Source organism: Melospiza georgiana, chromosome 2 (genome assembly GCF_028018845.1).
Source record: "Melospiza georgiana isolate bMelGeo1 chromosome 2, bMelGeo1.pri, whole genome shotgun sequence".
Taxonomy (NCBI): domain Eukaryota; kingdom Metazoa; phylum Chordata; class Aves; order Passeriformes; family Passerellidae; genus Melospiza; species Melospiza georgiana.
This window is the reverse complement of record NC_080431.1, coordinates 30,551,840-30,579,253: the sequence shown is the minus strand read 5'-3', so window position 1 is coordinate 30,579,253 and position 27,414 is coordinate 30,551,840. Positions and strand designations below refer to the sequence as shown.

Here is a 27,414-nt window from a genome sequence, read left to right as displayed (position 1 = left end):
AATTTCTTAAGTTTTATATGAAAATAAGGAGTTTTGGCCTAGTGCTGTTAATAATGCTCTTACAGGCAACTTCAGGACTATATGGGTATAGTCTGCTGTGCCATGCTAGAAATTCCAAGGAAGGAAAAAAAAATCACCCAAAGCTTCTGTTTTAGTTTGGATTTTGTTGTATGCCAATATAGACTTTCAGAATGAACAGATTATTAGGTACTATATTGTTATTTAAATATTGTTGTTTAAAGCTTCTGGGGAAAATACAAAAAGTCAGTACAATAAGCAGTGTATCAGAATAATTTTCATGAAAGAGCAAGGAAATATTTAGGGAGAATTTGTTCAAAACTTGAGCATTCCATGAAACATAGGATATTCCTGGCCCACAGGAATTTGGGCCTGTGTAGCCTCTCAAATGCAAATATTTGTTCAACAACATTCTACCATATCTTTGGTTTGAAGAGATTGGACTCTTCCAAAATGAGTGCAACAAGTCATATGAAGAGTGACAGAAGACCAGACTGCAAATTTTTGGTAGATACCTAACAAAATGTTCACAAAAATTTAAGCAAGCTAAGCAACTACAGGTAGCAGGGAATTTCTTAAGCTCTCTTGAAACCTTTGCATAAAGGCTAAAATTACAAGAGAGAGAGATCACTAATCCATTTCCATCTCTCAAAGTAGAGCTAAGAATTTTCATTTGGACTTTGAAAATCTGGCCCTTTGTGAGGTTGTCCAATGTAAGAAACAGGCTCACTACACAGTCAAGAAAGTGATCTAGCATTAGATAAGTGCCCAAAGAACTCAAAGGCTGTCCCTTTGGATCAGATGTCTAGAATGACAAGTGGGTATAATCTCCTTAACTCCTGGGAGTCATTGACCCAAAACAGCCTTTATTCATTCTGTAGCCCTTGATTGCTGCCTCTCTCTTAAGGAAGGTAAAGTTCTAATTAGATGGCTACCGGTCCGGAAAATCTACACATCTTTTCGTAACCAAGAACTGTTTTTAATTAGGTCTGAAAATGTGGACAAGGCTAATATTAGCACTCATAAAATCTCCAAAAACCTAAAGGGGAGATAGTCCATCTCAGACACATGGAGGAGCAGCTCCAGGGAAGGAGAAGGATCCCTCTCTTTTATGCCTTATAGTAACATGGTTGGGTTTTTTCCCCTTTGGTACGCCTGAGTTTTAAACTTTCATAGGTTTAATGGGTAGATTTTTCATAAAAATATAGAATGGTTTGGGTTGGAAGGGACCTTGAAGGACCATCTAGTCCAATCGCCCGGCAATGTGCAGGAACATCTTTAACTAGATCAGATTGCTTAGAGCCCCATCCAATGAAAATGTGAATGTTTTCAGGAATGGGGAACACACCATCTCGCTGGGCAACTTGTTTCATTGTTTTACTGTTGTAATCATATTGTAAATCTCCCATACTTTCTTGGTGATTTCTCATGGGCAACTCCTTGCAGCACTGACTCCTTCTTCACAGTACAGAAAACAAACTCCCCCTCCCCACACAGTACAACAAACTCCAACTCCCTCCTCAACCAGTTCACCCACCCTTTTGTAGCACTCATCTTCTTGTTGGACACAGGTGTGGCATATTAAGGGCAGGCCTATTCCTAATCTTTGGTGATTAGTACACCTGCAACTCCTCAGGTGTGAGACTGCCTTCTGCACTATCTTTATTTTCTTACATTCTATCCCTCCGCATTTTACCACTGTCACCATAAAAAAAAAAATTCCTTATTTAGTTTAAAACCATTACCCCTTGTCCTATTGCTACAGCCCCTTGTAAAAAAAGTTCTTCCCCATACTACAAGCCCCCTTCAACTACTGAAAGGCTGCTATAAGGTTTCCCCAGAAGTTTTTTTCTCCAGGCCGAAATACCTTCTTTCAGCTTGTTCTCATAGGAGAGGCAATTCATCCCTCTGATCATACTGGCAAGTGCAGCCTGGGACAAGTTTGCTTACTTTTGTTTTCTATCTACTCAGTGCAGGAGTCAGGGAGACCCTGTGAAAAGCTGATGAAGAGCACAGGGTAGATTACTCATGGCAGTCAACAGCAGGTGGAACTAAGGACTCCAGGCCAAGCTGATGTGGAGTTTTTATACATTTGGCTGGGTGTACAGTGCTGGAGGAGAAGGTTCCTCTCCACTTTGAGCTGGGGATCTTGAAACTCTAGGGAAGAAGGGATTGTCAGGCTGGACTTGGAATGGAAGACATGGACAGGGAGTTTCAAGGGAGAGGTAAGGAAAACTATTGCTTCTGGTTGTACAAGCACATGCACTTGCCTTCAGTAAAAAGAAGTGATCATTACTATTGCTAATCAGTTCTTGTGAATGAGTCTTGTAAGTGGATGGAGGAGACTGAAGGGCCTGGAGACAGAGATCTGGATTCTTTGGTAGAAGCAGGAAAAAGTAATGTAGAAGGTTCAAACAGAAGTGCTTTCCTGTAACTCAGTCCCTCATTGCCTCTTTCCTCCACACCAAACTAATGTGTGCTCTTTGTTAAAGTACAATTGCACTAAAACTTTTTCATCTATTTTGTTTGATTAAAGAAAAAAGAGAAGTATGATCTTATAACTGTATTTTAATACATCTCCACAGCCTTTGTATCAAACACTTGAAATATTTTAGTGTAAAACTGATGAAGTAGAAAGCAAATGCCAGAAGGAAGTCCTGAATTATGGCTCTTTTTGAAAATGGCAAAGTATCCAGTCCCTGGCCTCTTTTCTCTCAAAATGCAATTGAAAACTGGAGTTCTTTCAGGCAGACTTTTGAACATACTATGCAGAGGCAAGAGTGACAAAGCAATTTAAAGTCATCAGAAGTCAGAGACAGACCACAACAGAACAGTCTTGCTACTATTGCAGTAGTGTCTTCTCCACTCTGAAGGCAAACATGGCTAGAGAGGTAAAACATTACCAGCTCAAATGTGTACTTAATAAAATCCCTAATGAGAAAGAAATCTATAAATTGGTTATTTAGACACAGGGACATTTTTATATATCCATGTTATATGAAAACAACAAAATCTTTAAAAAGCAAAAGAAACAAAGAGGTCAGCTGATTTTCAGTAAACCTAAAATGCATCACTGTATTTATGTATATTAACTTCATTAGAAAGAACTGATGAGAACAGACATGGCACAAAAATCATCTTTGAAAATCATGACTGTAATGAGCAAGAAAATGTTAGACCCATAAGCCATTGTCATTCCGGCAGGTACATTGTTTTAATGACTTCTCTGAATGCCATAACAAGATAGATTTTGGCATTATCCTATGAATGACATAAATAGGTAAGACTTGAAGCACTTGACTGTGCTTAATTAACAAGTGGTATATAGAAACTGAAATTGTAGGACAGAATTAAATTCAGATAAATTAAGAAAATGAAGATAAGTTTGAACGATTTTTGTTGATTTGCACAAAATTCTGCAATAATTGCTTCAGAAAAAAATGTAGTATTTAGTAGTATTTAAAAAGAAATAATCTTTTTGATTTGAAATACATGTGCAATTACACTTTATTACTTTCTGCTCTATTCACAATTAATGTAATAAAATTATTCTTTCAAATTACTTACAGAAAATAATAATAAGGAACACAACACTATTGTATCTTTTTCAATTCTACTTTGTACAGCTGAATGCCCAAAATAAAGTTCAGAGAAGCTGATTAACTTGGGACATAAGTTTATTACAGTAAGAAACAGAAATTCTGAACATTGTAATTTACGAATAAATATTCTATCCTTAGTTTTAAGGAAAAAAGTACGAATAAAATATATGAGCACCTGATGGTTTTCTGGAAGGTATCTTGGGACATCCTGTCTTTTATACTAAAATGTATGCCTTAGAAAACCTGAAAAACTATTTCAACTTTTGCAATTAAAAATACTTTCTGCAAAGAAAAATCCTTTTGGAATACTCTCAGAAGATTGGGTATTTTTTTCCTCGAGAAACAGAATAGTTGAAGCTGAGCACAGGTCAGAAAAAAAAACCCAAAACAGAACATATATCCAGATTAAACAAAAACATCAAGATTAGATGGCATGTCTCAGCAGTTCAAAAAAGCAGTATCTATGATATTAACAAAATATGTTAAACACAGATTCCAGCACGAAGTCTGCCGTTGAATGTCTTCCATGGTAATGGCTCTGGGTACCTCTGAGACCAGCTCTCACTTCCTGGCCACAACCTCCCTTCACAAAGGTACATTCTGCTGAAAGCAGGAAAACAGTGGGAGAGCCACATGGGGTGGGAGACCAAGCTTTCCCAGGAGCTAGACCATAGTGCTGCACCTGGCTCCCAACAGACAAAGGAATGGCTACTAGCTGCATTCCATATGGGGGCAGAACTAAAACCAGAACTCATACATGTGGAAGGAATCAGCAAAGAAACAGGATGATAGAAGGGAGAGAAAATAGAAAATACATTTGCTGCTATCCAATTAATCTTATAAGTGGAGAAATAAGGGATCTGACTAGATTATATTCCTTCAATTAAGTGGGAAATGCTCCAAGACTGAACTATAAAATACATGGATATATTAAATGCTCTCGTACTTTCTTCTGCAATTCACTCCTGATTTGTCACTTTGTTGTAGACATGCACATGGGTTATCTGTACATTTTGAACCATAAGTATTTTCCAAATTCATCTCATGAGTCTGTCAATTTTGAACTTTAATCTAACAGCCATGTGCTGTGCTGTTTGGCCAAGGATAATTAACCAGTTCAGAAGTGTACTTCTCACAATAGTTTTCTGCAAGGTTTGTTAAAACTTGAATGTCTCTTAGGAAAGCATTTGAAGGGTTTCTGTGCCCCTCTGATTCCAGTCTTGAAGTTAAGAAGGCAAAGCCAATGCTCTACAGCCAACTCAGATGTATTCCACTGGACATCTGATTTGTTGTAAATCTCACGTTAATTTAATTCTTTGTCCCCCTGAAACTTGCTGCAACTATACTTCAGGCTATGTGAAAGCCACTGAGATGTCCTTATTTTCTGCCAACATCCTATCTTCTCATCCACCCACTCACACTAAAATTGTTTCCATACTTCATCCAGTGCTTCTGGCCAAGAATTTACTGAAATATTGGTTATCTAAGGAAATTCCCAGCATACTGTGAATAATTTTCATACAAGTGTAGAAGTATAAAAGAGCACTTTCCTCTCTTCCTTTTCCCTCATCTACAATGTACATTTAATACCCTAAATCCCTCTTTTCATCTTGTACTTTTTCCAAGAATTCTTCCTTCTTTTACCAGAAAATACTTTCACAGTGCTTTCTGCTACCACAGGGGGAATGCTGACCAATCTGAACAATCCTGGTTTCTCTAATTTGACCATGGGTTCTTCAACTTCTTCAACATGGACTGCAGATGACATCGGGTATATATCGGCACAGACTAGATCAGCACACAGTAGGTAGGTGTGTGGCAAGATCACTGAGTTTAAGTAAATTTGCTTTGCAGGACCTCAAGTGGAGAGCGAAAAATTACCATCCTGCATTTCCAGCAGTGTTAAGTTCAGAGAAGCCCAGAGAATCCCAGTTTTACACACCAAATGTTACAGATAATAATAAACAACTCAAACAAAGCACAGTGCTAAGCTGCCTATCAGGCATCTGTTTGTGGGAGAGCCCAGGTGTTGCTGGCATTGGATGCAGAAGGAAGAACATGGCACAATCTGTATCCACACACCTACTCAGACTCCACATGCTGACAGAGAACTCTTAGAGGATGTACAAAATGTAAAGGGCATTTAGGTATCTAAAAGTGGTTTCTTATAATAGTGCTTGGTTAGTTTATAACATTCACAACAGTTTAAAAATTTTGAAGATGAAACACCATGGAACTCACAGACTTGAGTACAAAAAAAGGAGTATAGCAAAGAAATCTATGTCCCAAAGATGTTATTTTGATTTGGCATAGATGAAAATCATATCAAATGGATTGTAGTCATAGTTACAGTGATTTACACCAAAAATAATTGTTTCCAATTTTTTTGAGAAGGTAGAATTCCTTGGAAAAAAAAAAAAAAAAGAAGAATGCACTGAAAATCCACTCCTCCTTTACAACTTAACTTTTAAAGGAAGTGGGTAATTATAATAATTACCATACTGAAAACATTAAATTCATTCTTTAACGGAATATATATAAAATCTGCTTTACTGATCAGCACAACTTATGAGCAGATTGATTCTAACACAATTCCATATAGTAGCAGATTTTCATAGAAAAAAAAGAATATTGCTGAAGTGGAAATAAGGAAAAAATAGGGGAATGTAAGGGATTCCTATCAATTAAGCAGATGTGGAACACAGACATACTGACTTAAGTCCAGGAGTAACTGGAGGGCCTAGCCACAGCTCAGCTACCACAAAGGAAGGACAGAGTCAGATCTACCAGCAGGATGTCACCTTTTGATTCTACCTTTTAATTCTACTTTTTCCTCATCAACTACAATGCAAAAGCATGTGAAAAGTTTCTGAAGCCATCCCACTGCTCACAGGAGCAGTGAGAAGGCAATCCTGCCAGGCACCGAGATAAGTAAAATGTTTTGTCATGTTTGTTTTTTTACAAAGAAAAGTAAAGTATAAATGTAAGGTTAATATTTAAGCACAACCAGTCATTCCAAGCTTGTTTTAAGGATATTTTTAAGAAGATTTGATCATACAAAAATTAGGTTGCCTTGGCAACTGTAACTATAGAAAGCTAGAGTAATTACTTTCAAAAATCCTTCTTAGTGCTTTCTCCTCTTAATAGGAATGTGTAAATACCTTGTTTTAAGCTGCATTTATCAGAAATACTACTCATCATTGTTTCTACCCTTGAGGCATGGGGATCCTAAAGTATGTGCCTAAAACAGCTTGAATGTGCAAAACCAATTTGGAAATGCTTATTTAAATTCAAAAATTAAAGTCAGATAATGCATATTTGCTTTTGAAGGGAAGTGAAAATTTGAAAAGAATGCAGCATTCTGTTTTCATACTGCAAGATATCATTGAATAAACTGTGCCATGTATTCATCTGTCTTCAAACACAGTAACAATTCACTTTTGTAAACAGCAAGCAAAAGGAATTAAGATGGAATTTAATATATCTAAAATATATTCATGTAAACAGATCTACTGAGCCACTGCATAGCTCTGCATTGCATACTGAGGACTTACCTGTGTGGCTGAGACAACTTTAAGGTCTTTGTTCATCTCTTCATTACATGGTAGAAATGTACTCTGATTACCCTGGCATAGTGTTTGAGATCCATTATTAGTGATGCTTGGCATAGTTCTGCTAGCCCCTAGGTTTACCATTTAATAACTTATCCAGTTTTCCTGCTGTGCTTGTTAAAGCAGGTGAAGTCCATGTAGGCTTGACTCCTTCCTACAGCCTTCTTGGCCTGATACGCCACATTTTGCCACAGTCCTCCCTCCCAGGTCATGCTGCCCTGCTTTGGTTTACTGATGCCATAGAATACATCAGCCACAAGAATAGGCTCTTGCACAGAACTAGGGATGGCAATTAACATGAGTTTACAAATTGTCTATTTTCATTCATTATCAGAAGAGTAATGTTTTCTCCAACTCTCCTTTCCCAATTCTGCCTCCCAGCTCTGCAACTCTTCCTGTATGAATGTTGCCCTGGGTTATGGTTGCAAACACACCCTAGAAAAGCCATTTATACTGTATAACAGTAATGCATAGGCTCTTTTTTTCTTGTCTGTGATTCTGTAACTTAAAATGTATTTAAAAAACACAGACGTTAATATTCAAAGAGGATTCAACAGTGAACAATACTGAAACATAATAATACTGAAAGTACTTTTCTTTTGTCTATAAAAATGTCACTAAAATATGCAATATTACAAGTGGTCAAGGACTGATACCTGCAGATGCCACTAGAAATCTGGGAAACCAGTTATCTTCCATGATGCACGTGAATATTATTTCCCACCCCTTTAGTTTTATAAGGTGTCAGAAGTCAGATACATGTACTTATGCTGCTGGCATCATCATCATGGTCATCATTCCAAGCAGCGCTAGTATTTTTTCAAATCTAACCATCCATGGGAGACTAGCAGCTTTTAGCATAATGGGTATCAAATATATCTGTTCAGGGTCTGTTTTCTAGTGTTTTCCAGGCTTACAGACAGAGTAATGGCCTCTAAATAATTAGAATAATTTAAAAAATTTTATTCATCTTCAGTGATTACACAGTGATATTAATAACTTATCCAATTTTTCTGCTCTGCTTGTTAAAGTAGATTATGCCCATTTAGGCTATATTCCTTCCTTCACACTTCCATCAGGGAAGTGTATTTTCAAGGTTCCAATAGTATCAAGGCACTCAAAAATCCAGTGTGATATTCAGAAACTTTAATTTTCCACTAGCTTCTCAGTGATTAGCAGCAGAACTGTTTCAAAAAAATTGCTTCAGATGATACATGCATTAAACAACTAATGTATCAAATCTTGAATTTTGAATTGGTAGGAGAAATTCAATTGAAAGGAGATGGGAAAATTTAAACCAGAAGAGGATCTGCTATGATGTCTGTTTTAGGCTGAATTAAACATAACCTTTTAGCCTATGTTCAATCATCCTAGCTTTTATTCACTTTTTATGTAGTTTGACAAACTGAATAATTTGATGCCTTTTCTCACAATACTCCAGGCAAGATATATACTATCCTATACTCTTGATTTACCTTTTGATCAATATATCTGTTTTCTTCAATTGCTGATCTTTTAGAATGGTCACATGAGGAAGAAGATGCTGAAGGAAGTCTTCGCAGCAAACAGCTGGTATCTTGTTGCTGGCGATCAATAAACTGCTTCATAAAACTTTCCCTTGGGATCAAATAGAGGATATTGACACATTAAAACACCAAGAAGAGTTAATATTTGGTTTTCCTTCTGACATGTCACAATTCACTAATGCTGAGATGGATAAACTCCCGAGAAAAAGTTGTCCTGGGGTATAGATGCAGAAATGAACAGAGTGCCAGAACAACTGATAACACCTGAATCCATTTATTAAAGAAATCCATAACTGAATTGGGAGTTGGATCTCTTGCACATAGATTGAAAAAAAAATTGCTTTTATTATTTATTTATTTACCAAAGTGCTAAATATTTCAAGTGCCTTTTGCAGTTTTCAGCTCTTTTGAGCTCATTAAACAGCAAGTTGTTACTTCAATGCAAATCAAATGCTGATATAATCCAAATGAAACATACTCTCTGCATGAAATTCTTTCTTGAAGATTTCAAACAACATCTGTTCATATAACTGCTTTGAATGTCATTATTAAGGCGCTTCAGCAATTCTGTGCCTCACATATGCCATGTTTAAAAAGCAGAAGCATTTCTGTTTACAACAAATATACATTTATCTTGCCATATTTTAAGTTCAATAGAGTTGCCTCTTTCAGTGTGAACTATGTCAAAACTAATTTTTCTCTGGAGAGATATTGCTACATAATACAATAGCTTGAGATTTAAAGATATGATGTGCTAGTTTGAAGTCTGCTTCAGTAGTTAATAGGATCATGAGTACAGAATATGCTGGGAAAAACACAACTAGAAAGAAATAACAAAAAAGACTAGGACTAGGAGAAGAACACACTCCATATATAACCAAAGGATACTTTGATACTAAAAGTAAAGCATCTGTGATTGTTTCCTTGAGATCTGGAAGGTTGCCTTTCATTACCTTTCTGACCAGCATTATTCCTTTTGCTCAGCTAAGGTACTACAAACAGGTCAAACCACTTGACTTAGCTTCCTTGTGAATTTAATCAAAAGAAATGTAACCTTGGTAGACTCGGAACAATGGCAGCAATCCTTTACATCGTTCTCTCTTCTGGCATGTGCTTGTTGAGGACATTGACACAGGCACTTAAAGGATCTGTTCAGCCAGCTTGTGGCATGTCAGCAGACTCTGTAGCCTGTATATACTAGAGCAGCCCTTGGATTTCTGTCAGACTCTTTTGACACCAAGGAAAAATAATTTTACTCTAACTGATGATCACAGATTTGCAGAATGGTTTGGGTTGGAAGGGACCTAGAAGATCATCTTGTTCCACCCTGCCTGCCACGGGCAAAGACACCTTTCACTAGGCCAGGTTGTTCAGAGATCCATCCAGCCTGGCCTTGAACACTTCCACGGATGAAGCATCCACAGCTTCTCTGGGCAACCTGTGCCAGTGCCTCACCACCCCCACAGTAAAGAATGATCAAGTAGATCACTGAGCATCTGATCTTTAGTTAAGGTGAGTTTCACAAGAAAGAGGTAACTACATAAATACGAAAAAGGGACAAGGTCATCACAGGCTAACTGGTTTTGGATGCTTTGTTTTATCCTCTCTAATGATTAACTGCCATTTCATGGAGCTTTAAAAACCTCCATGAGAACCCATTAGACTGCTAGACACTATGTGAGCCAAGAAACTAAAATCCAAACAAAAGGAGAAACAACACACTTTTCAATTATATTGTACTTGTGTCAGTTCTGATCAGTCTAGCTGCTTTCATGAATAAGGTATTAGGAATGCTAGGATTGTTTTTCCCCAAATGAGAGAAATGAGGTATACCCAAAATACCACATCTCTTGAATGCCTAGGTCATTTCTTATTTTCTGAACTATCCTGCCTAACAGACAAGAAAAAAAAAAAAGTTAAATATTTTGAGGTTTTATGTGGCCCCAAAAAAGTTTACAACATGCTAGCAAAGGAAATATTTCAATACCTTATTTTTGGAACTGTGAAATCTGAAGGAAGCTTTGAGATTTTCACCATTTGTGGCCTGTTTGGAAATTTTTCAAAGATGCGCAGACGCAAGGGAAGCTTCTCCTTTGTATCTGCATTAGCTTCACTTTGCTTTAGCTGAAAACAAAAAAAAAAAAAAAATAACAGAAAGCGAAATTTTGCTTTATAATATCCCACTCATTTTTCAGAATCCAAATAACAACAATGGCAATAATTTAAAGAAGCAGAAGATGGCAGCAAAGACCTACAGAAGGTAAATTTGATATAAGTTAATGGCTTGTGCTAGAAGATTACAAATGCCTAACAATACTATGCCTTTAACCGACAGACATAAAATGGGAGGATTGATAATAATTTCAATTTTAAAGTACAAAGCATATTTGTGCCCTATTCGATATACTTATTTCTATGTTTTCTTCATAGATTCTAACACTTTCATCAAATAAACACCCAAGACCTTTTCTTATTAGGCACATCTTCCTGTATATGCTAACAGCTCTCTGACACTCAAAGAAAACACAGCACTTTAAAAGGCAAGAAATTTTAAGAGAATTCAGCTCCCAGAACACAAAATAACAGGACAATTGCATGTAGATGAGTATTATAAGTAATGACAAAGAACTCAAAAGAATCCATTTACATCAGCGATACTCAGCTATGGCAAATCACATAACAAATGTTGTATTTATAATTATCCAAAACCAATTATTCAATGGAATATCACCTGTCCAAATACAGAAAAGACGGATACATGTATATACCTGGACAGGTGATGGCTAAAAAGATAAGATAAACAGATATGATATAGAGATATGATTCCTGAATACTGATTACCTTATGTAGCAATTCAGGTGTGGTTTTGCAACAAAATACAAAGTCAAAAAGAAGCAGTGAAATTAATTTTTACATTTATTTTAAACTGTATGTGTATTGTATACTATTTCAGCACATATCCAACTGAAATTCCAATTCTTCTTCTCATCCCTGCTTGTAAGCAAAGGATTAGAAGCTTAAATTTTAAAAGACATTTTCACCATCAGCACCTGCAGGAAATACTGTTGATAGACACCAGCTAAAGATTTTTACCAGGGGCAATAGCCCAGGAATTCAAACAGAGCTTTAATTCTCATTTGCCCTGCCTAGTGAAATGCATGCTCCCACAGCATGCTGTAGAAGAAAAACTGCTCTGCTGCACTGTCATGCTATCAGCAACATCACCACTTCCAGCCACAGGACAGCTTAAACTGAAAATCAATTCATATTCAGTTGGATAGAAGTTGTCATGTGGGCTGAAAACTGCAGAAAACTGAACAGCTACAAACAAAGGCTAATGATTAATGGTAAAGCTGATTCAGAATAAAAAGGAAATGTTGCATAAATCTGTATTGTGTCCAGTCTTGTTTCATTGCTCTATTAACGATCCTTAAAAGGAAGAAATTATTACTTTAGTGCACATGATATTAAAATGTGAAGAGTTGCAAATACCACATTGGACAAGGAAAAGGACACATTTAGAAACTGTGGCAGGAAATAAGAGACTGAAAAAGTTCTAGATAAAGAGTAAGAGCAGAAACTAAACAACAACTTGGATTTCAATATAGCATCAAAAGGCCAGTTTGGGCACCAATTGCATTACCAGCCAAAGGTTATGTTCACAACAAAGCTTTGTTGGTTAGATATCACAAGGGTATGAAAAATGACACACAAGTTCCCAGCTCATTTCTGTGCTGCTTTGAAGAGAACATATCTGGGTATGCACGAATTTCTAAATGCTGTTTAACCATTTTCTCACTGACAAGACAAAATAGTGCTGAAGAGAGCCATGAAACCAGGGGAGAGCTGTGTTAACCAACTGGGACAAAAGAGAAAAAAGAAGAGAAAGACTATAGGGTCCCATTATTTACTTCCCATGTACTATAACTGATAAAGTAAGAGCAGGGGAGATGAAGCAAATTTACATAATAAATATGTAAAAATAAATTACTTCAAGAATACAATAGTGTATACAACATAAAGGAACGAGAGAACGAAATTAAGAAACAGAATTTCCATGGTGAGAATAAAGATTACTAGCCTTGTGGGAAAATCTCTGAGTGTTCAGAGCGCTCTGCAGAGGGAAGTGCCTTATAATTTCAAAATCAGACTAGTCAGAACCCCTGAAATGTCATAGTATTGCCAAAAGAGATCTTTTACTGAAAAGGAAATTAATTGGATAATCTAATAGGGCTTTTCTGCAACTCTGTACTGTTGAAAGCGTTGGGAAGGGATTATTTTTAGAGGAAGAAAGGTTTCCAGTTTCTGACACTTATTTTTCAGTAAGGAAACATTGCATAAATATGCATATTTTAGGCACAGACAATGTCACTTAGAGCTATGAACTCCTGTTTTCATAAGTCAGTGTATACAGAATATAGAGCACTGCACTGTTGTCTGAAGTCTAAGTGCAGAACAAAGCACAGAGACATTGAAATCAGAGAACTGTAGAGTTCAAAAGGTAAAGAAGGGGATAGGAGAATGATTTAAGATAGGCTTTAAAAAAACCTAAAGTCAAGACAGTTCTATAGAATAACTCCAATTATTCATGCTGTGATAATATTACATATTGGGGAGTGTAAAGCATTTAGCTTCCCTGAGTTCTTCTCTGTGCACTTAGAGTGTAATTGTTGCTCCACACGACACACATCCTGTTTTGTATTGCTGCTTAGAACCTTTATATTTCAACTTTCTCTAACACTTGACAAACATAGATTTTTAAAGCTACAGGATTATTTGAAATGGGGCTATGATGGTGTAGAATGTTTCTAGCAACAGCTAGACCCAACTAACCCAATAAACTGAAATAAAATAACTGGCCATTTTTCTCTATGTTTTTTAGGTTTTATTTCTTACTCTTACTATTGATAAAGAAATGCACACTGGCCTGATTTGCTCTGCATAGCCCTCCATCTACAGCCCGAAAGCCTACTGGAAATGCTCAACAATGTTTTGTCAGCCTAGCCTGGCTAAATTTTTTTGTGGATGGTAAAAAAGTTAACATCTGTAAAGCCATTGAAGAATTTTTTTTGTCTATCTCACTACTTATATGCTGCTTGAGTTTACAAGAGTAGATTTATTGGCACAACACTTACAGTACAACTGCCCACTCTGAACACAGATGCACTTTTCCAAATAGCACTTAAATGGTGAGGAATGTCAGAGAGGATATTTTAATTTGGGATTCCTGTGGTTTTTTAAATAATACTTACAGGTCTCTGAATACCAAGCTCTCTCTAATCTGTTCACATAATTGTCTTAGATCAATCCATAAGACAGTTGTGAGGAAAGGCAGACTTATAGGTGAAGAGAATGTTTGTGTGACCCTTTTCTCACAGAAAGCATTATGGCCATGTATCCATTTAGTTTGGAGTAGTTTGAAGTCTGAATCACCAGCACTTCTTGTCTTCAGGTTGAGTTTATGTGCTGTGTTGACAAGCAAATCAGATTCTTCTGGGAGGAAACAAACTGCAGGCTCCACCTTAGTTACTCAAAAATGCAGTCTGAGCTTAGGGATCCCAAGCAATGGCTGGTCCTTAGACAGCTTTGAACCCCACATGTGATGGGACAGGCAGTCCAGTGTGAGACTGAATCTGTTGTGAAGAGAAGCCTTCTGACCTGGACATACTGTGAATGGGGTGGCAGCAGACACTGCTATATTGTCCCAATTCTCTCCAATGGCACAGGTGTTATGTGGTGTAGTCTTAGCCATCTTATTGCAGGTGTAAATTTATTTTTGACTTCAAGGCTTCCTTACTAAAATGTGATTGCCAAAATCACCTTTTGTATAATTAACATCCGGGCCCTTAGAAATGAAGAGAACCTGTAAGTGGTTGTCCAAAATACACACAGTAAAAGGAGTGGTGGTGAAAGTGGAAGATTGAGAAAGGCAGGACACAATAAAGGAGACAGCAGGTAATGACTGTGCATGAAAAAAGAAGGTCATCCAGACAGTAATCACTGTAAATGTGGTCAGAGTGAAAGTAGTGAGTTCTTTTAAAGTACATGCTGCAACTCCTTTAATAGCAGAGCTGCTGAAAAAATCTCTAGAGAATTAGAATGAGACAATCATCAGGAGCTGATTAGGAGAACTGCATTTCCATAATCTCCCTCTGTGTTTGGCAGAAGAAACGCGCCACAGTGCATTTCAGATATTCAGGTGAATGCAAGGCAGTGTCACACCTGCCCTCCAGCTGACAGCCACTCGTGTGGAAGCAGATGTGAGAAGTGTCTGCACATGCAGAACTCTCCTGATTTTCCCAGGTGGAATGGGCTGAAAGGTGGAAGTGCTCCAGGGTCTAGTAATATGAACAAGATCACTTGAACAGTTCAAAGGACAAACTAACATGAGTATCTCTTAATATCACTGATTTGCATTTAGGGACAGAAACAACCTCAAATGTATTAATCTTGCCCAAACAAATCAAAAGCTCAAATTTAACAAAGTCAATGAGTTTTAAAGATATTGACACTTGGGAAAGAACATGCTAAAGGAGATAAAGAATTAACCATATCTAAAGGGAAAGACGTACACATTATGGCTTTTTGTTTTGTTCTCTATTCATTTAGTTCTCATCATGGAAGAGGAGCCAGTAATGTGCAAAACTGAAAGAGTGAAAGATGCAGTTTTCATTTGGTATATGAGGAAAGTGTACATGAAATTCACTTAAACGCTCTGTGTATTTCAATGAAATCAAATTATTTTAAAAAAATACAGCAATGCTCTCTTTCATTTTACTTGACAGGCTGAAATGAATAATTCCAAGTAAAAAGTTTAGCCACTGATGTCCACACACATATTTAGGAACTGGCCAGCTGCCCAGAATAATTTCATGGGGACTGAAAAGTTCAAACCTTTTGCCAAAGTTCAGAAGGCCTCACTAGTGGATGATTTTAAATTAATATTGTTTGGTACATTACAGGGCACTGCTAAATATCAACATTTTTCCCTGCAAATCTTCTTTAGGGGCTGTATTTGAAGAATAAAATGACAATGCAGAATCTGTATTGCATGCTTACCATATCATGTGCTCCAACACCAAACACTGAGCACAAGAGTGCACACAGATAAAAAACATTACTAACTGATACCAGCACCCAACCAACAGCTTTGCAAAATTTTTTATTTATTCAAGTCCTCAGATTTACCATCACCTTTGCTCATCAAAAGGAGCTTTGAATGAAACCCAAGTTATTAGCATTAAATGACATTAACTAAAAAACTAAAAATCAGAAAGGCAGATCAAATGAGATTCTTTTTTCCTTTCTGTTATTCTGAAATCCTATTGACCTGGCAGACTTTGGGGTGTGAATGAGCTATAAGATATGCATATGGGTAAGCTGTCACATCACACACTCAGATTTGCCATCAAAATGTAACAACATTTTTGTACCTGCATTTGATTTAAAATTCAACACAAATCAGACGTTCAGTAAAACTATTTACACCTGCAGTTTCATATACAATGAAGAAAAATGTTGATTCTCTTAGAGCACCCTGCACTATGAAATAAAAGGAAGGTAAAATCAACTCAGAAATTAGGGTAAAAAATTGGATAAATAGAATTTGGATAAAACTAACACTCACAGTGTTAAAAAGAAGTATTTATGAAGTGTAGATCTTATTAGTATGTCTACAGTGCTATATAGAAGACTGACAAAAGTCTTTGCCTAAAATTACATGGCACATGGTGACCTCAAGCCATAATATTTGCCTCTTGGTTCTTCTAGGCCCTGAGACATTATAACACCAGTAATTTTTCTTCAGCTTTTCCAATTCTTCACAGCATCTAAAACAACATGTGAGCTTTTGTGTGCAGTTCTCCTGCACAGAACCTCTGTAAGATGACATTTGGGTTGTGCACTGCCTAACTGAGAGGCAGTTTGGACTCTAAGATACAGAGTTCTGTAGTGCTCTCCCACCTGCCACCAATCTGGTGGAGCCCTGTCTCTTCTTTCTTTGAAAGCAGTCTCTCAATTAAAATATTACTTGAACTATATCAAATTATTGTCTGGAATAAAGTACCAGGAGCTACAGGAGAGGGACAGCAGTGAGGGAAAAGTCTTGCAGCATGCACAGACAAGGGTTCAATGTTGGAGCTTGCTCTCTTGTCCTCTTTTACTGCTTAGATGTACCAGTAGTGAATTGCACCCTTTGGGTTCACCTAAACAAAGGGGACGTCGCAAGCAGTAAAAAATTCTCCCATGTAGGCATGGTTAAACAGAACCTAAAGCAATTTTAACTGTGTTCAGCACCGCCATGGGGAATTTTCAGAGAAATATACCAGAAGCTATGATCACAGTGGTGCTGGCGTTCAGCCTAGAGACTGCACTGTTGATAATATAAGAGTAAAATAAACTAAAAAAGTTCCTGACAGATGGAGGAACCAGACTACATTCATTTCCCATAAGCACAAGATCTGTTTCTTTAATAAACAACTCTCTGTAACAGGGTTTATATGCTGTGTTAGTATGATTTGGTACTGTGACTGCTGTATCCTAATTGATCACTTAGATAACTTTTTCTAAGTTTTGCATTAGGTCTTCCAAATTTAACAGATATTGAGTAAGATTTCACAAATATGGGATTTTTAATAATTGCCTTCTAGTAATTGTAGCTCCTATCAGTTCTTCAGAAACAAATACTGCTGACAAGATATGATTCCAATTCAAATAGTGGAAAACTTACCTAGCAGAATTTGGCTAAGATATAGTCTGTTTATCTAAAAGATGACAGGAATTCAAATTTTCATAGTTTCTCTGTGATCAACTGAGATAAATAAGATTAATTTTTCAGAGCTATTACTTCATACCGACTACAGCCTGGCAAATATTTCCAAATATTTTTGCCTCTGCAGGGGCAAGTATCATGCACTGAAAAGAAAATGGGCAATCCAAGATTCTGTGTAGGGAGAGGTTGTAATCAGGCCCTAGGAATGTGCTTACCAGACTAGGTTCAACCTTCTTGCCCCTAAACTGAAGGAGCCACCTAAGTTAATTTAGTTACATCTTTTTATAGCCAAAAGTTATGAAGAGACTCTTGTAGAGGTCAGTTCAGATCTTGGGTTGGCTATTTATTTCACACATTTAGTTTTACTTCACTGACTAAATAGTGAACTCGAATCCAGTATGTGCTTTAAATCAGATGCCTGACTCCCAGTGATAGCCAGGATGAATCCAGGCCACAACATCTATGATGGCATTCATCTCAGCTAATGACAGTTCTCCAAATGGGAAGTAAATCATACAATCTTCTAGGCACTTCTTCTATTCAACTGGAAAAGGTATCTCCAGATATTGGCTCATCCCATAGTAACACATAAGTGAGAGAAGCCAGATGGACTGTCCCCTCAGAGTGACTGCTTCTCTGGATACAGGGGCAGGGTAAGGCTACACCTGTGCCAGCAGTGGGCTATGGGCCTAAGAACTGGAGTGAGATCCCTCAATGTGTTACACTGTTAGCAAGACCAATAGCACACTTTCTGACCAGCTAGCACCCTCCCTGATCATGCCTGAGCACAGTTTGGTACTTATCCCAACTGGACATGTTCCCTGGAGGCAGTATGGGCACTTCCCTATAAATGGTAGCTAGTTTTGGGAGAGGAAAATAACTTTGCTGTATGTACAAGCCAGGCTGTGCGAGCTGGCCAGCTTTAAGGACAGAGAGCCTGTCCTGGACAGCTTTCTCTCTTGATGCAGATTGGTTAAATTACTATCTTTGAGAAGATGCTCTAGTGTAAGGAAGATAAAACAGTTTATAGATTCATAGAATCATTTAGGTTAAACAAAAGCCCTCTAAGAGCATAGAGTAAAACCATTGACCTAATGCTTTCAATATTTATCTTAGATAAGGTAAATCACGCCTTTATTTAAAAACTGTTCAGAGGTACATATTTTGATGGATAGTTTAAAATAGATAATGAAAATGAAACATAAATTTAATGCTAACAATGCCTAACTATTCCTTTAATAGCTATTTCACATATAAATACCATAATGAATATGAAAAATACCATTTTCATATTCATTATTTTTCTCTTGGCATGAGTAGCAGATACATTTTTGTTCCTATACAAAGGTTAGTGAGCTACAAAAAAAAAAAAGCATTATAACAGAAAATGCATTACATGCTCCATTTCACCAGGGGATACTTGAGACTCCATGTAAACTAGGTATCATTATTTGTTATGAACTGTATACATGATGAACAACAAGCAACTAAAATATTTTCAAGTCAACAAAAGCACAAGATATATGACGTCTGCTCTTGTACAAAGGTAAACATTCAATATTTGTTGTCATTATATTGCAAAGGTTCCATATTGTCGCCTCCTTATTACAAGAGTTTCATCATACCTCCTTGCTGTTTCTCATAGGCAGCTCCTCAGAGCACTGACTCTTCTATCTTACCACAGAAGCCCAATAACTCCAGTTCCCCTTTCAACCAACCAATCCACTCTTTTATAACTCTTCTTCTTATTGGCTACAGCTGTGGCCTGTTAAAGTCAGGCCTGCTCCTAATCTCTAATAATTGGCTCAGCTGCAATTCCTTAGGGGTAAGATTACTTTCTATACTACCTTTATTTCTGTATATTCTATCCCTGTATGAATATTGACTAGTTACAATGTGTTCATCTTCAAGATTCAGGGTAAAATTAATTTCAGCCTTAAAGGGTGCTTCTGCATGGGAAGCAAATAAATTACCACTGCAAGAGGACCTAGAGACTCTTGATATTTGCTTTCCTATCCTAGTTTCTACACAAAGGAAGACTCCTGGAGGTAGCTTTGCAAATGGTCCTTGCCTAAATGTAGCTGAGACAGACATCTTCATCTGCCCTGACAGGTTCGCAGGAAAACAGAGCCAATCTGGGAAATTTTAATTTTGTGGGCAGACTTCCAAAGGTTGTCACCACAGGCAGCTCCCATTTACGTAAAAAAAGAGCTGAAGACACCCAGTGAATCAGGCTGTGATTGACTGAGGAAGTCATCATCTTGACTTTCTATCAGGATACAGACAGCCAGAGGTATTTAAAATGCTGAAGAGCAGAGAGGTCATAAGGATAAATGACTCAACTGAAGAGAATGTGTACGTCCTTGCCCACAGTTTAACAAAGGAAGATAACTTTTACCTAGGTCCTCTTCGGACCTAAGTATAGAAAGCCTGAAACTCTTCCCCATTCATGCAAAACTTTTATTCCACGTGATTAGTATAGGCTGCTCTATGCATTGTGTGGGGTATTCCATGAGATAGATCACCACTAAACTGGAAGGGACAGAAGGCATATCCAACTTGGCTCACTACTTAGTTTCATCTGCATAGTAGGAAACAGACCCTGCCGGGTTTGGCTGGGGTAGAGGCGATTTCCTTCATAGTGGCTGACACGGGGCTGTGTTTTGCATTCTCACTGCAAGCAGTGCTGACAACATGGGGATGCTTTCCTGATCTCTGTGCAGCCCTTCAACAGAATCAAGGCCTCTTCTGCCTCTCACCCCACTCCACCAGCAAGGAGGCTGGGAATACACAAGAGGTTGGGACCTGACGCCAGCTGACCAAAGGGATATTTCAGACCATATGCCATCATGCTCAGTATAAAAAACTGGGGAAAGAAGGAGAATGGGGGGATGTTTGGAATGATAGTGTCTCTTTTCCCATGTCACCAATACATGTGATGGAAGATGGCTTTCCTAGGGATGGCTGTACACCTGCCTGCCCATGGGAAATAGTGAATGAATCCTTATTTTGCTTTGCTTGCATGTATGGGTTTTTATTTACCTATTAAACTGTCTATATCTCAACCCATGAGTTTTCTTACTTTAACTCTTCTAATTCTTAGAGTGAGGGGGGAACTGTGTGGCTGGGGTTAAACCTTGGTACATACCTTTGGTACGTGAACATAATTCCAATTTTCAAATCCAACCTACGTGATCCATATGAATTTGTGAGTGCTGCTTGGGGTGGAAGCACTTTTGTGTAGGTGCTGAATAATATTTGTCACAGACTGTGATGTAGGTGCTTGTGCAGCAGATGGCATTTTGTTTCTGTTGGCTGTGTCAATGCAAATTTGTGTTTCCTTCTTTTAAGGCGTGCTATAGTGAGTTTGGATGTTCTTGTAAATGGATGCTTTGCTGGCACAGGCCAACATTACAAAATCTTCTAACACACAAATGATCTCTACAAAGACCAAAAAGATGAGACACCAGATAAATATTCCTAAAAACCCACTTACATAAGTACCAAATGTGGTAATAAGTTCATTACTCTTGCTCTTATTCAGAGGAGTAAGCAAACATTAACCACAGTGCACAGTACTTTTTCTAAACTTTTTTTCCAAGTGTTTTTATTATAAACACCATTATCATGTGCATTTGTTCCTTAAATGTATTCAGCTAAATATGCATGTGGCTGTACACTTGATCTGATGTCCATGTAATTTAATTTGTTTGGGATTGCCACATTGGAGAGGGTCTGTGGAGGAGCCGCAAAAATTTCTTCTGTAATGTAATTAGTTCTCTTCACAAAGAGACCTAATCACAGGACAGGAAGCAATGAATAAGACATTTGCTCAATGAAAAAGAGTCTCTCTAGACAGAACAAAGAAATTCTTCACTATGAAGACAACCACTGGAATAAGTTGCCAAGACAAGCCAAGGAAATTTTATCACTGGAGATGTCCAGGAGCTGACCTGATAGGACTCAGGGTAACCTCATCTAATGGCCTGCTCTTAATACAGGTTAGACAGGTGCTCTTCAGAATTCCTTTCCAGCATAGACTGTAATGTGATTCTATGATTTGCTGATAGCTATGAACTGCAGGACAACAGATAATCATGCTCTTCAGTTTTACTATTGTGCATAGGCATACATCCTCTCTTAAGAACTTCTACATTTTTCCAAATCATTACTGGGCTCTATTAGATTCTCTAAGAAGATAATGAATACAACTTAGATCTGAGTATTTGCCATCCACACAGTGAAGTAATTTTTACAATCAAATACCTTTACTTAGAAAATGTAACTGAAGTTGAGACAAAATTCACAGATGTAGCTGAGGCCAAAATCCAGGATATTTCTTTAAACAGGGGGGACTTTGCACAAATTAGCTGCTCCTTGCCTTTTTATGGATTGTTGGTTTGCTCATTTTGAACTAGAGGCAGAACATTTAATTTGACATAAGTGGCCTGAGTCTTAGATTCATTACAGTTACACAGTATTTTTTCAGTACAGAAATTCAGATAGAAGGTTTATTTTACTAAAGGACACACAGAGACAAACCTATACAAGTGGTAATTTGGAGGTCACAAAGGCTGATCCAAACTACTTCAGAAACTTTCATGGCTGGGCTAGATGAAAACAGAAATAATTTGATGTTACTGGCTGCCCTTTCTCCCACCCAAGTTTGCTGATGAAATTTTAGCCAGGGCTAGATTCCTGAGTGCTGTTAGTCCCTTTCACAAGAATGGAGATTGTTTTCTTTGTATCCTTGTGGTTATGGACTGCTTCTTTAAACAGAAAGATATGTGTAAGAATCCTCCCTTCATTCCAAAATAGTGCTCCCACTCGTTGGATATTACACAGGAAAACCCTGCAGGCTTCCTCATATTCTGTGACAGTGTTAAAAGAGTGCCTGGTCCATTCTTGAGGAACTATAGAAGGAGAAGCCCTCTGAATTCTAAGTGGAAAAGAAGTGCCTGTCTTAGGCTCCAAAAAATGCAGTAAAAATATAATTAATCAGTTCTTCTAAGCTGCTAGCTCTTTTTAATGAAGGAGGAATTAAATCTCATGCGGAGGCCAGGCCTCTACTTTTTTTTCAAGAATGCAGAAGTTAATTACAATGTGTACACAAGTGCATATATTCACAGGCTCCTATGGGCCTAAAGAAAAGTTCAGAAAGGGCAATGAAGACCTCTGTGGCACAGAAGGGCACAAAGGCAAACTCAGCATGGGTTTTCATGAATCCAAATGCTGTAGAAATAACCAGCAATGCTACATAAACCCTTCATTCCAAACTGCTGCAGGACTGCCCCTTAATTCAGAGGATGGAGCATCTAGAATCACCTATGTCCCCTGACAAGCACTTGCCTTTTCCTTTGCTATCAACCAAATAAACCAAAAAGATTAAATGAGTTCCTGGCGATATAAAAGCTAGGTAAGCATTTTATCCCCTGGTGATATACATGAAGCAGCAGACGCCTACATTTACATTTTTGTTACTGCTATTTTCACCTTCATAGCAAACCCAACTCCCATCCCTCCTCATTGAACAAAATGTGTGCTTTGAATATGATTCTTGGCTAGAATATTGAAAGGTCTCTATTTTATACCATTTTATACCATAAAAACTTCCTCCAGGATGAAACTCTCTTGAATTTTTTGAGTTTTTTTTGGCAGATTGCACATACCAGGAATTGGGGACTTGTGAATAAATACTTAGGTGTTTATTTCACCATTACAAATAAAACATATCACCCAGAATTTGTGATCCATTGATGCTGTTTTTAAAAAAGGTGACAGATGAGGTAAGAGATAGAAAAAAAATTCAAACAACACTCGTGTCCTGAAGTAACAGCCATGAAGGGCCTTTCAAAAAATTTTTAGTTATTAAAGAAGAAATAGTCTAGCATGAGTAATTTTCATGATGACCTTATTTTCCAGTCTAAAAAAGTTGCCTTGGCTTCTAAAAATGGACACAGTCTCTGTAAAGCATACTACTTTTGAAATAATGCCTATTTAAATGTTCTGCATATGTCCCAGGAATGGGGGACCAACTTGAATTTTGTGAAAATTCTGTCTTCCCTCTATGATGAAAAGAAGAGTTTTATGCATTTTTTGTAGTCCATAAAATTCAGCGTGGAACCATTTCTGTACTTTTCCTTGGTTAGTAAAATGTGCTTGACACTTATCTTCCCTGCAACTTGTTAAAAATCCATTCACATGGAATCAGATATAATGAAAAGGTAATTTTTCATTTTTATTCTATTTTATAGTTATTTCCCATTTAGAAGTACCTCAAGCACTGCTCTCAGAATAAAAATACTCTGGAGACAAGTAACTCTAACTAGGCTTTAAAAAGCTCCTTGATTTTCACACACAAATTCACATATATAAAATTTTATGCCAAATGTGTTTAAATTAGATATACCAATTATAACACCTTGTTCACACAATATGTTCATGAAAAATCGCTATGCTGAAACTCCCACTTTAATGCTGAAGCCTCAGCACACAAAATTTGGAAGTGATGCAACTGAAATTGTCAGTGGTGTCTTCCTGGATCTTCTGAATGCCTGGAGGTGCTGGGTGAAAGGAACAGGGCTCCAGCAATGTATTCTGACCAAACGTGTTCAGCATCCCAAATCCTGTCTTTTCCAACGCCTTCTCTACTGACAGACAAAATGTCACTTCTGAGGTACCACTCAACATAGCTTTTGAAGCCATGTACTTGAAAAGCCAATTACCACTGTTTGACTTGTCATTGTGGTATCAATTAAAAGCAGTAATGAACTATTAATAAGAATTAATAATAATAGGGAGAAGGGAGCAGAAGGGGAAAAAAAGCTCCTTCACACTGAAAAGTAAAACTGGGTCATAAAGTGTGAGCACAGTTTTGCTCCTCACTGAATAAAGGAGTTGTTAATAGGTGTGTCAAAATGATATTTGCATTACCAGGATAGTGAGACTCAGAGTAACATCAGAACTGAATAAGGACGCTATCTGGATGGCCTAGACTTCCCCTATTAACACCCTGCTTTCCAATACTAAGCTGCCTCACCAGAAAAGAGATCTAAGGAGAGCAAGTGAAGACAAAGGGAAAGCAAAATATTAAATCCATGAAAAGCAGGACCAATGAAACACCAGCAAGCTAGCTGCATGCAGGGAGACAGGACTTCCTGATACTTTTCTATTATGGACTCGGTATTTTGAATTCTTGTTAAAAATAAAACAAGAAAACTTTCAAGAGAAGACATCACAGAAATTTTATCCTAGTAATTTCACATGCTGACTTATTTACTTTGAAAAAACAACAATAAAAGAGGAAGTTTGTAAAAAATATGAAGCGTAACACATCTTTTTCCAAGATGTGTTAGTTTAACTGCCAAATTTTCTTGCAAAAGGAGATCACTTAAAATACAGTTACCCAGTGAAAAGAAACTTTGGTCTGATTCTAAAGTTAAATGTAGAGGTGCACAAAGACATAAAACATGGGAAGTATTAACAGGCACTTAGGAAAGACAGAGCACTGAAGAAGCATTTGAGTGAAATGACTGAACATCACAGGCTAGAGGGCATCAAATGAAAAATCAAGTGGAAGGCTCATTAGTTTAAAAAGAAGTATCTTTTCACAAGGTGCATTGTTAAATTTATCTTTGCTACTGAAGGCAGTAAATGCTAGAATATATACATTTTGGAAAACAGATTTAACAGACAAGAAAAAAAAATCCATCAAGAACTGCTAGACAAACATACATCATGTAAGACACTGGAAGTTCCTGTGTCCCTGGAAGGTGACTATCACTCAAGTATGGAATATCACCAGAGAAAGAAATATCACTTTGTGATTTCCCTTTTCTTGTGTTAGTTCTTAAACACATTTTTCTGGCTACTGTCAAGGAACTATACATTGATCCAGGAAGACCTTTGCTTTTATGCAGCAGATGTGTTGGTTTATTTGAAGCCTAGAGATTCTTCCTCACTAAGCTTATTAATAAATTTTTGTATTGGTATTTGGCACTGGTTTTTTTTAACCAGAAAGGTATATGGTGAAATTCTTCCAATCACTGGTCACAAGGAACTGCCAAGCAATTGTGAACGCCTTGGTTCCACTTTCAGCTGACACTGATAGTGATGGAGCACAGTGCAATAATGCTAAGGCTGCAGGGTCAATCCCAATATGGGCTATTCTCTGTTGGACTTGATGATCCTTGTGAATCCCTTCCAGCTCAGAAGAGGCTGTGGTTTAGTGATATAATTGGAACTATTAGGGAGGCATGAAGCTATGGGTTACTAGGATGTGAGGCTTTCCTCCAATGTCAGTGACCATCATGCTGAAAACCAAGCAACACCATACTTAAAAAGAAGAAATTTTAGAGTAAAGGTCTGAAAGGATTTACATTCAAACAATACATTTGAGTTTCCAAAAATAAATCTTTAGTAGGACAATCCACTGCCAATACAAACAAGATTTGTAGTTACTCAATATCTTTTCATTACTGAAAATGGATGAAATAATATTGTGGATTTAAGACAGGCTCAACGGGAGGAGAAAAAGTGCTAAACAGAAGGAAGTTCATTAGAGGCACTATTGGAGATGTTAAGGATTTAAGGATTTTGTTTTAAAGAAGAATATAAGGCATACATGTACATTTTTAAGATTTGGGAATATATTCAGCACTTTCATAAAATTGGCATGATTTTGAAAGGAATCTCTTGTTGTTCCGCAAACCATAAAAATTGATCATTTTGAAAAACACCGTATTTTTGACAGTTTGTTATGTGTAGGTGCTTGTGTGCACACCTGCACTGACATATGCAAAAAGGTACTGTCAGGACCTGAAATGGAGAAAACCTTTAATGGTTCTGAAATAGTTGGCACACATGTGTATGTCTGTGTAGTTCCAAAATCACAGGCTACTTGTATTAGGGAGCAAAAATATATTCTATGTTTTTATGGTAAACAGACCCAAAATACACATTTAGGATATGATAATCAGATGCACAGAATAGAAAAACAAACATTTGCAAGTACACTCAGGAGGTCTAAAATTTCTTATACTCTTTTCAAAGAACATGGAAACAAGTGCAGAGGGAAGTGTTTGTCCTGACATTTTGATCAGTGCTTTTTTTCCCTGAACATAATTGCTTATACTACTGCCTAGAGGGTACCTCATCCTCCCTGAATTCACGTTATTTTTAGTGCAGAATGGACTGTAGCACATTGCAAGCTTTTTAACTACCCCAAGGCACTGACTGTATAACCAAAATACATCTGATTCAGAGGGGTTTTTTGTATGTTTTAGAAGATAAATATTAAGACTGTACTTTTTTACTCTGGCAAGAGGCTTGGACAAGATGATCTTCCAACCCTAATGATCCCCTGTTCTTACTGTAAAGGTCTTATGACTTTCTCCTGCCCCTGCTCATGCTTAGTCAAAATTGCCCCATTACTGTAAGCTTAGGGAGAGCCAGGGAAATTCCCACACATATGCATAAAAATATGCACTCTCAGTCACACCTTAAAGATAAAAAGGTATCTGTTGAAATTCTTACCATCTCTTACAAATTGCAACTTTCAACAAGTTTCCACAAGTATTTCTTTCCACTTATCTTCACTAATACTTAAATGCATTACAGGCTTTCAAGTCAGTTTCTTAGCGCAAACACATTTGAAAGAGAAGACATGAGTAGTGCCAAATATAAATGTAAATCCCATCGTAGCTCTCATGGAGAAAATCTGTTACAACTCCTGAACTCTTATACAAGCTGCAGCTTCAGGAAATGAGCTCTGAAAATTTGATCTCTTAGAACTGAACCAGAAAACAATTTTCTTCTGACATCAAGAAGGCTTTTTAGAGAAGCTTGATGCAGATCTTTTGATACCACAATTCAAAGATTAAAAATAA

The 27,414-nt window shown here is 37.3% G+C and overlaps 1 protein-coding gene across 4 annotated transcripts in view; it reads right to left on the bottom strand.

Annotated features, from left to right (window-relative positions):
* Positions 1–27,414, bottom strand: part of NALCN (sodium leak channel, non-selective) — a 223,576-nt gene that overhangs the window by 47,292 nt on the left and 148,870 nt on the right. For 3 of the 4 annotated variants that reach the window (XM_058043866.1, XM_058043875.1, XM_058043885.1), the window contains exons 16-18: positions 10,745–10,881; positions 8,707–8,848; positions 7,175–7,246 (exon numbers count right to left, since the gene is read on the bottom strand). In XM_058043866.1, the coding sequence (XP_057899849.1) occupies positions 7,175–7,246; positions 8,707–8,848; positions 10,745–10,881 (351 nt within the window). The remainder of the gene's footprint in view (positions 1–7,174; positions 7,247–8,706; positions 8,849–10,744; positions 10,882–27,414) is intronic. The other variant, XM_058043893.1, reaches the window with a different exon arrangement.